General features: G+C 41.7%; 2 protein-coding genes across 3 annotated transcripts; both read right to left on the bottom strand.

Moving 5' to 3' along the window:
* Positions 1-487: 487 nt before the first annotated feature.
* On the bottom strand, positions 488-5,733 carry xiap (X-linked inhibitor of apoptosis). Of its 2 annotated transcripts, none has more exons than XM_076103896.1 (8): positions 5,576-5,733; positions 3,781-4,069; positions 3,111-3,681; positions 2,911-3,013; positions 2,706-2,784; positions 1,832-1,871; positions 1,479-1,661; positions 488-1,357 (listed from the first exon to the last, which is right to left on the bottom strand). In XM_076103896.1, exons 2-8 carry the CDS (start codon positions 4,018-4,020, stop codon positions 1,164-1,166), a joined length of 1,410 nt encoding a protein of 469 aa, XP_075960011.1. In that variant the 5' UTR covers positions 4,021-4,069; positions 5,576-5,733; the 3' UTR covers positions 488-1,163. The 2 variants fall into 2 exon arrangements, with proteins under 2 accessions (XP_075960011.1, XP_075960012.1); XM_076103897.1 differs by having other exon boundaries at positions 5,581-5,716.
* Positions 5,734-6,457: 724 nt separating this feature from the next.
* On the bottom strand, positions 6,458-10,396 carry psmd10 (proteasome 26S subunit, non-ATPase 10). Its single transcript, XM_076103898.1, has 5 exons — positions 10,181-10,396; positions 10,001-10,099; positions 9,521-9,667; positions 7,805-7,971; positions 6,458-7,539 (listed from the first exon to the last, which is right to left on the bottom strand). Exons 1-5 carry the CDS (start codon positions 10,292-10,294, stop codon positions 7,386-7,388), a joined length of 681 nt encoding a protein of 226 aa, XP_075960013.1. The 5' UTR covers positions 10,295-10,396; the 3' UTR covers positions 6,458-7,385.
* Positions 10,397-10,642: the final 246 nt, after the last annotated feature.

Genomic DNA, 10,642 nt, shown 5'->3' with positions numbered 1-10,642 from the left:
TACACGTTAAGAATGGCGCTTCTGAACTGTGTTTCGTCCCCTCTTCTCTCTCTTACAAGCTGCAAGTCTGAACTATTTTTGGTAAAATACTGACTTAAATCTATCTCGATCCCATTCAAGTTGAAGGGGAAAAATAAAAGATAATTTCTATTGTGAGATAACCTGTCACTACTATGAATGACTGAATCCCTTTTGTGACACAGGGAGTTTGATTTATCCTTGTATATTTTGATTTGGCCCCCTTAGACCATATCTATCTAGGGTGAAATATGCAGAGAATTCATCTAAATATTGCTGTTCCACAGCAGAGAAAAGTGTTTCCAGCTGATAAAATGTTATATAGTGAGTAAAACTGAGCTAACTCTTAAGGACAATTCAGCCTACCATTCTAACAAAGGTATGTAAACCCTTTGTAAGCGAGGCACAAGGTTGATCTGGTCTCCTTTTTGTAGTTACTTTGCAGTGTAGTAATAATCAAAGAAAAACATTTTTCCACATCCAAAAGTTACAATTTATTCACTCTTTATGACACGACAGATTGCATGATGGAATGGTAAAATCATTTCACACAAAATTGATTAACTGCAGGCTATGATTGTCGGCCCTACATTAGAGCCGATTTAGTCAGTTATAAAGAATTATTAAATGGGTTAATGATCTACATTTACATATCGCAATAAGGAGCAGCACATGTTGAGAAAATTGAGTCCATAAAATACATGAGTGAGACACAAGTGTATGAAACCAACTGATATCACATCCCATGTCAAGATCAGTTGCCACTGCCGAAAATGTCCAAAATAAAACAAAATGACACAAGTACATGAACCAGGAAAAAGGCACCTCTGGCAGGAAAGTGTTGCAAAATGGTAATTAATCTTAAATGTGAATTTACAACTTTCAGTACCCATTAAAAGGCCAATTATAAAAAATCAAAATCAGCTATTTATAATACCATCCCATCTTATATTAACACCTATTTACGACCTCAGTGAGTGTGAAAATATTGTTGTCTTGTGACGATTACTCATTCTTTCACTCTCATTTACATACAAACATTATCCTTAAATATATCACAGGCTATCTACATTTTTTATTAAAATACAATATTATAAAGACGGTGAGAAAGCAGCATTGACGTTTGGCCAGAGTCTGAGATTCCCTTAGGCGACATAGGTCTGGATCTTCTGTGTTATGGCTCCGCAGCAGATTGGACACTTGACGAGCGACTCTGAACACTTCTTGCAGGTGACCAGATGTCCACACGGGATGAAGACGATGCCAATATCTCTGTCCATACATATTTTGCACTGTTTCTCCCTCTGCAGCTCCCGCAGTTTCTCCAGCGGGTCCACATCTGGAAGGAGAAAAGATCAAAATGTGTAAACTCATATTTAAATCACTGCTGCTGCTCAGGCTTTGCGTTTATGTCGTCAATAACACCATGAACCTGGTTCAGCATACAGCAGGTACAGTACCTTGGTCCTGTGAGTTGGCAGCATCACGTTGTAGTGTGTCCTTAAGACAATCCTCCATAAGTTCTTCCACGGTGGAGTAGCCTGAGCCCGTCTTGCCAATTTTCTCCAAGATGGTCTTTTCCACCACACCGGGCTCCAGACCCATCCCAATGGCCGTCTGAGCCACGGCAGACTGCAGCGCCTCTGAACACAGAGAGGAAACGTCATCGGACACAGCTACTGGTTTTATGAGTTACCCAGAATACCAAATGTATACAGTACGTCTTGTCTTTCTCTTGAAGTACAGTAGATGTTTTGAATTATTCCTAAATTCTTATAAAAGGGGAGTAAAATAAAAAAAAGTTGATGTTTACCATTCCCATGTCCAGAAAATCCATTCTGATGACTTGAAGCCTGAAAACAAACATGCTAATAGTTATTTTTGGAATAATGCGAGTAAAAGAAAAGCCTCAGTGACAACATCTTTGATTATAAACTGTCCACATAGCCAAAGCTCGTATACTTGTCCAGAGAACAACAAACATTACAGTAGTAAGTACCATTTAAATATCGTCAGCATGCATTCTTTCTCAATTTGTTCAACCACCCAAAAAAATCCCCACATGTGCCCACAGGACTGTGAGCATCACTGCAGTTAACGGATACGTTAACATTTCTAAAGTGTGCCTTAAAACAACGTCTACACTTCCATATGTACGTGGACTTATTGGTTGTCCATTCTGGCTGCAAAGAAACCCCCTCTTAAAGGGATTTTAATGTAAGAGATCGGGGACAAAAATCTGTCCTTGTCCTTGAAATGCATTCAAAAGCTTAACTGAAGCCGACACGAGGGTATCTTTGAGTTACTCTCTTTAAGAGTTACTTTCTTTCTCTTTTAGTACAGAACTCGCTCCTCTGTGCTCCAACGGACAATGTGTCCTTGCTGAGCCACGGCACGGCAGAGGGATAGTAACACATAAACATTTGGTACTTAAAAAGCACCATTCTGAGTAGTAATATTTCCTTTTATCCTAACACACTGCTGTCACAGCAATAGTTTCGCTGTGCAGGGTCGTTATCATGCAGTTCGGTTAAGCATATCATTGGCCAGGAAGTCAGGCGTTCACCAGGTTTCTCTAAGTCCTGATCCTGATTAAGGAAACACAGTCTCTTGTTTACATTACAAAATCAAAGAAACTCAACAGCAACCCCGTTACTTAAATGCACGTAAAAGCACCGGATGCTTACAGCTCGATTTCGTCGTGGGTCTTGTAGCTGGATACTGTTGACAAATTCTTGTCCTTTTTCTGCTAACAGGAAGCTGCATCTGATAAAAAAAGACCAAACAAATATAATTATATTATAACACAATCAAATGCCACAGCAAAATGATAGCAAATGTGTGTATATATACATGTATGTTAAGAAAGGGGACCATCATGGCTGTTCTCACCCAGGGTAGTGTTTGGCATGTTCCTCCCACGGGTCTTCTTCAGGCTGCCAGCCTTTCAGGCCTCCGCCACAGCGGAAACACAACACCCTGTCTCCTCCGGTCCCTGCATGGACACGCACACACACACACACAATTCAGTCTTGCTTGCACTCATAGCTTTGAGAAAACATTTAATCACTCAAAAGGCATCTGTTCTGTACCTGCGCTGTAGAAGCCAGCTCTGGCGAGCCTCTCGTGGTCAATGGGATGCAAGACGCCCGCTAAGCTGCCAAGCCTCTCCTCCAAACTCCCCATAGGGACACGAGCATTTGCATGCCGTCTGCTGCCGCTCTCCTCCTCCTCCTCCGTGCCCCCCTGGGATGGGATGTTGCCCACATCGTGACCGAGGATGAAGAAGCAGTTGGGGAAATGTTTGGTGTGCTCTTCCCAGGCGGTGTCCCCTGCTTCCCAACCAGCCAGCATGCCCCCACAGCAGAAACACTGCACCCGGTCGCCCCCCCCGAGGTAGTAGAGGCCGGCTTGGGCCAGATCTCGGGCTCTCACAGGAGCAGCAGAGGGCCAAGTAGAGAGGGTCTGAAGCCGGGCCTCCTCGCTCTTCATGTGTGGGGCCATTGGGTAGGTGGACTCATCGACCACCTCTCCTCTTCTCAAACGATATTCCATGTCTTCTGCTTCTTCGTTGTATGGGGAACCGTTGGTCAGTCTGTTTTCACAACTCGGGTTGAAATTGGTGCGGTGGATGCAGCTCAGAAACCTGCATGATGGGGAAACCTGGAATAAAGGGGCGGGAAGTCCAATTTAACAACTTAGAACAGGAAGAAATTAAGAAAAAAGTTGATCCCATGTGACTTTCATTTTTATTCCAACTACCTCTTTATGTCTCTCCACAGGCGTGTCTCCCCTGCACCAGTTTTCCAGTGTCTCCCGGCAGCTGAAACAGCGGACACGATCGGCATTGCCGGTGAAGTAGAAGCCGGCCCGGGCCAAGTGTTCTGCTGGTACCTGCTGGGCCAGACCGGAGCCACGGAATGAGTCCAGGCGATTGTTTATCTGGGAAAAATCGATCATGTGATCTGACTCCAAATCGTCTCCTTCCCTGAGATCACACATGATGGAACCAGGCAGGAAACTGCTGAGTGAAACTTGATGGACAGAATGACTGCAGACAAAACAGAAAGAAAACAAATATGCTGTATGAATTAGGAGCGTATACATTTTGAAGTAAAGCACCTCTTGCTTGTTGGAAAAACTATAAACAAAGCAGCTAACGGCCTACGATACACATGATCGACATACATTACATTTCCCCCCCACAAGGTTGAAAAGTAGTCCATTTAAAAATCGGACAATTCTGAAGTCTAAGAGATTTCTGTCTCGCACCGGAAAGCCGATCGGCACATTTAGGCTCTCTCAGGGTCGCTGTCCCTTTAAGAGAAGCAGCCAGCCTGGAATCACATGGAGGCGTTGGATATTCCATGTGAGGGATGGGCACCACAGACTCAGGGCTGTCTACTGGTCTCAGCGCACTGCAATACACGAGTACTGCAAAAGGTGTATCCCTTTGCGGCCCAACAACTAGCACTAGGCCGTAGGACGACCACAAATAACTCCACTTTAAGCATGATATCGGACAGTCTGTATGTAAGAAATACAATTAAAAAGATCATCTTTATAGAGGTGTGGCATCGTAAGCAAAGGTACACGGTATGTGTTAGTCACAAGTCAAATTATGTTGCAACACATCCTAGGAAGCATACCACACCCCCACTTATTATACATAGTTATTTAATGTTGTCACCACTGCGTTGCTGTCACATAGCTTTTTGGTTTTCTTGTTTTGGGAAGTAAATGTGTAGCATTCTCAACTGTATATTGTACTGAACGTCTGCCATATGTAGACTCAAGCCCAAGTAACGCGAGCACTGTAATGTACTGAGAAATATGCATTTGTTTTCCCAGCAGCTGTATTTGAAGCCATTTACTTTACATTTAAATCGCAGTGCAGAAAGTAACTTACCTTGTGACCACACTATCAGTACTGATTATCAGTACTGATGGAGCAGCTATTGATCTACTCAATCCAAGACTGGATATCTGCTTATTTGGTTTGAGCAGCTTCTGAACTTTGAACATCGTTCCGTGTCGACATCCTTTCAAGACAAATAGTCACCAGATCAACAGCAAGGTTGATCTGGTGACTATTACGTTATATATTAGTGTTTTATGTACAAACGCAACAGAGTAGCCACCTAGCTCCTATTTTAACATATATTATTGCTTAGACCGTAACGAGTGGCCCCGCAAATGCCAAAAAGGCCTCGCAGCTTTGCGTTAAACAATAGCAGTGCAGCAGTCCCATAGTCTCGGGAGGTAAACACAGAATAAAGCTGCTGCTTGCATCTGACAGCTGACACACACACACACTGCATTAGCTCAACTAAAGCAATACAATTCGCTAACAGCACGCTAATCGGTAGTGTGTAGAAATAGTCTGTAAGGACTTTGACCAGCGCTCTCGAAATACAGTGTTCAGTTAGCTAGTACACGGGATTAATAACACGTAATCTAACCAAACGCTAGCTAGCTACGTTAGCTTGGCTATTCTACATGACGTAAGGTCAAAAAGTTACTCGATAAACTATCATGGCAAAACTTCTAAAATTACCTTACAGCCCACTCTTCGGTCTTTATTTTCAGTCAGTCTTTGGTGCGAACACCGTCTACAGGAGAGTGCAACGTTTAAAGAGAACTGTTGTATTTTATACGACCTCGCTTCCAGGAAGTGAAACCAATGCGGTGTGCGCACCTCGCCGTGCGCATTCCAGCTGACCAACGACGTGACGTACGGAAAGTTATGAATTCGCGGGAAATCGCTCAAGCTTGTTGAATGCGGGTTTCCCAACGCAACCCCAAATTTAAAAAGTTCAACAATTCTAACATATTTTCTTTTAGTTGCATATTTATCATTAACTCAGCCTGTTGTAGGATAGGTGTATGTGTTGCTTGTGTGACACATGTATGTGTCCAGGAAATGCTTTTCCTGCAAAAAATACGTTGGATGCTGAAATCTGAAATCTGAAATCATTCTCCAAGACCTGAGTGTCTGTATGTGTGTGAGAAAGAGGGAGAGACAGACAAAGAGAGTGAGACACAGCGAAAGAGAGTGAGACAGACAGAGAGAGATAAAGACAGACAGATAAAGAGAAAGAGAGATTTTAGAGTTTAAGAGGATTTTCTCCATAGAGAATCTTTGTAAAGAAAAATATGAATATTGCTTAATATTTAAAAAAGGTAGAAACAAGAAAAGTCAAAGCATCCCTGTCCTGAAAGCGCTGAATACTTTGATAGCTGAACGGTTTCTGTAGATGAAAGTGTGCAGAAGTAATAGAGGAAGACGCAGTGGACTAAATGCTGCTGAATCAGCATTCCAACAACTAAAGTTTCCATCCAGTACTTTTCTAAAACAGTATTTTGACGACTTTACACAAATTTGGCTTAACAATTCAAGCCAATAGTCTATACAATATAATAATTCCATCAGAGATCATTTAGCTGGCACAAGACTTTTTACTTGTAATATCTTTACATTGTGGTATTGCAATTTTACTTAGGTACATGAAAATACTTGTTCCACCACCGTTTATTGTGAGCGCGTTTTAACACTAATAAAAGGGACACATTATTTTAATCTTAGGTTAAATAAAGCAGGTCTGGGTTAAACTGAGTCAGGCTTTAAATGCTACATAATGAATTCCCCAAAAAACACAAAAGGAGTAACAGGGTACTGATCATTCATGTAAGGAAGCATCAACAATGTATCAAATCCCAACATGAAAACAACGCAGAAGGGGTCACTTGTGTGAAAGTGATCACCCGTACCTGCGGCATCAGAGATATATGGTGAGGTTCAGCTCTGTTTAGCTGTCTCGCCTGCAACAACATTATGGTTCACTCTCAATTCATTATCGGCGAAAACACTGCTAAAACTCCCTGTAAACACCCTGCTCAGCACCAGACAGCAGACGGACGCGATTAGCTACTAGCTGGAGCATTTAGCAGCTTAAGAGCCGGCCATCTCCCTCAGGAGTTGGCTACATAAATACATCCTAGACCCACTTAAACAGGCTGAACACTGGTTTTTATTAGGGCATTTTTTGCAACAATTCAAAAACGTAAAAAGAAAGAGATCGCAAGAAATTAGGCTGCAGTGTTGAATAGACCGCACTTAGTGCACTAGGGAGTGTTTTTGTTGAGACATCTGAGGTCTGAGCAGTTTCACTGCCCCCCATCCGAGAAGCTGATAACGACCCAGTACAGTCCAGCTTTCCTCCATCTCACCTTCCACCTGTTACACATGTGAATGTGTCACACCAGGCCGCTCAGGGAGGACCGACTGGGATGACGACTCTCATTGTGTAACTTGCGACGGGCAGGGACTCGAGCTGGGGCGTGACCCCGAGGGCTGGTGAAAATAATCATCCCTCTACAATCCGCCGGAGTATGTTGCTCAGACCGCCCTTGGCTAGCTGGAGGGGGGTCTTCTCCTCCTTGTTCTCGATGTAGATGCTGGCCCCGTGCTCCACCAGCACCTTGGCTGCTTCCACGCGGTCCTCATCGCACGCCAGGTGGCTGGTGAAAGAAAATGCAGGCAGAATTGTAAATACAAAAATGCTTTTTTAATTTTATTTTCAATGCTGTGAGCACCACATACTAATTTCACCTTCAATTTATTAGGGCAGAGGCAAAAACCACAAAAACACAAGTGAGGAAAGGCGTTTTAAATTCGGCTTAACGGCCCCTTTAAGGGTTTGCGTGTTGCTCATTTCACACTGTAACCGTATATCTGTGCCAGTGGCCTCAATGTTGTATTAGATAAATACTTATGCACACATACAGAGGTGTGTTGCCCTGGCAGTCCTGGATGTTGGTCGAGGCACTCTGTTTGAGCAGCAGCTGGATGAGGCGGAGGTTGCTCTTGGAAGACGCCCTGTGAAGAGGCGTGGACTCGTACTTGTCGCGGACGTTGGGGTCTGCTCCTTTTTCCAACAACAGCAGGGCGATCTATAGCGAAGGAAAGCCGTGTTACTCATGCCATTGACAAATCAGTCACTTCCCATTTACGTGAAACGTATATTTTTAGATCCTGTTCTGTTGGTTTCGTCACACCGCGGTTTCGTAAGGGAGATTCCATGTAAAGATACTCATTTCCTCCAATAAGTACAATCACAATGTAGAGGTCTAGTGTTCGGATTCTGATAGTGATCCTTTTCTGTTTTCCAATTCCAAACGAAATACTAATTCTACAGCAGAGGTCTTCAACAGGGGGGGTCGTGATATTTTTTGTTGATTAGACAATTTTTCATATTTATTTTAAGTAATATATATATATATATATATATATATATATATATATATATATATATATATATATATATATATATATATATTTTTTTTTTTTTTTTCTTCTTTTTTTCTTTTTCCCCAAACATGAATCTGTCCATTATTTTAATAGTTCAGTATTGTATGCAAGATAACAGGTATGTTTATGCATGGCAGTGGCACTAATAGGCCATCACTCATTTTCGTTTCCACATTTATATTTAAAAATAGCTTGTGTGCATGGATTATCATGCAATTGACAGACAATGTTGATATTGGCATTGGTATCAGCTGACAAGGTATGTTTCTAAATGGCAGTGGCACAGCCACCCTACTCACTGTACCTTGCACATGTTTAAAATAAAAACATGAATATATGAACCTGTGTATTATTTGAATAGCTTAGTATTGAATAAAGAGGTATGTTTATACATGGCACTAGGCCCAGTTTAATATAAAACACAATTTTATACAATATATATAGTAGGGGGTCCCTGCTCCATCTCTATCAGTTTGGGGGTCCTTGGCCTGAAAAACGTTGAAGACCCCTGGTCTACAGTCTACTATATAATAACTGTAACAGTATAATATATATTTTACAGTTTATATACAAGAAATACATGTACTTTAACGTTTTGTACTAGTTGGACTCATACGGTTAAAATAATGTTTATCAGCTAATAGCAAATCAGACAGGTTTACTAAACATTGTTTCTTGGTGTGTGTGTGTGTGTGTGTGTGTGTGTGTGTGTGTGGTAGATGTGGTGAAAGAAATACACGGTTAAACATCAACATAAACACAAGGCTGAACTGGTTGGCATTTGGATAAGGTAATATTAATGCCGAGGTGGTAAGAACATACGTCACATATTATTATATCCTCTGGAATAAAACTGAAAAGAGAAACCGCTGTTGACTTTCTTCATTTAGCCTGAACACAAACTTCCTCGACAGCTGATAATATATAAAGTCGGAACTTTCATTCTCAACTTAATGTCAGTATAAGAAAGTAACCACACAGTAACTTCAGTGTGGTGATGAGTTGGCCTGTACTCTGCTTTATACACAACTCGCTAATGCATGGTTGATATTAAAGATATGGTTGTTTACTTTCTGTGTGGCTTTCTTATGCCTATTGTTTGATACCATCATTGTCATAAAAGTGATCCACTGTAATTAAAGAAAAACAACAAAGCAAAAAAAAAAAATGTGGATCAAACCATCGAGTTACCTCATATCTGTCTTTGGAGGCGGCGTAGTGCAGAGGGGTGCATCCGCTTTGATTAACTGAATTCAGCTGAGCTCCTTTGGATATCAGAGATAACACGATGTCTTCTCTGCCAGCAGATGCTGCAATGTGAAGAGGGGTCCACAAAGCCTGGGAAGTGAGACATCACACAATCATCGTCAGTTCACAAAAGAAAGTGAATTTGGATTATTTTAAGATTACTCCATGTATGCCTTCTAGATCACGGCATTTTCATTACTGCATACATATTTATTACAACACTGAAATAGCCCTAATTACATCTCAATACAGATTACACCTTTACTCTTTTTATGTATATTGTCTATATGGATGGATATTGTTTGTATGGATTGCTGCTGAAATATTAGGACTACCTCATATTGTAGGGTCAGCTGCACTCCTCCACTAGCTACCTTAGAGGACACAAATAGTGCATAAAAACATTGAACATTTAAAACGTACATCGTCTTGCAGATTCACATCAACTCCCAGGTCAAGCAGGAACTCCACAATGTTGGTGTGTCCAGCAGAACAAGCCCAGTGCAGGGCGGTTCTGCTGTCCTGCAATTACAGAAGGTCGTGGGTGAAAACGTGCAAAACTTCACATGGCATCTGTCATTATTACAGAACACGCATTCTTACCTGGTCTGTTTTGAATGCAAGCGATTTATCCGCCAGGATGCACTCTTTTAACTTCTCAAACTGTCCCGTGTACGCAAAATCACAGACCTCCACGTTTGATACAGAACCCGCCATTGTTAAATATGTTTGAAACGTCAAACAAATGTTACAGTAGCTAACGTTAGCCAAGTGGGGATGCTCGGGAGTTGTTTCGTTCTAGAACAAGCGGGGCGATGATTCAGGATATTATTAAACTCTACTTCCGCATCGGTCATTGTTCCCCTTCAAATTAAAACACTATCAGTGGCATCGCCTGACAGTGAGACTGAATAGCCATGCCATTTTAGTATTCATTCAGTAATTATTCAGTTTGATTCACCTAAAAAACAGAAGACGTTGAAAGCGATTTATAGGCTTGGAACCACGCTATCAGAGGCCTTCGTTAAATTTGAACGAACGTACACACGTTTTATTTTGGTAGGT

This window comes from Anarhichas minor, unplaced genomic scaffold, assembly GCF_050575085.1.
Source record: "Anarhichas minor isolate MPS153535 unplaced genomic scaffold, ASM5057508v1 ptg000028l, whole genome shotgun sequence".
NCBI lineage: Eukaryota > Metazoa > Chordata > Actinopteri > Perciformes > Anarhichadidae > Anarhichas > Anarhichas minor.
The sequence above is the reverse complement of the archived record's forward strand: the minus strand, read 5'-3'. Positions and strand labels throughout refer to the sequence as shown.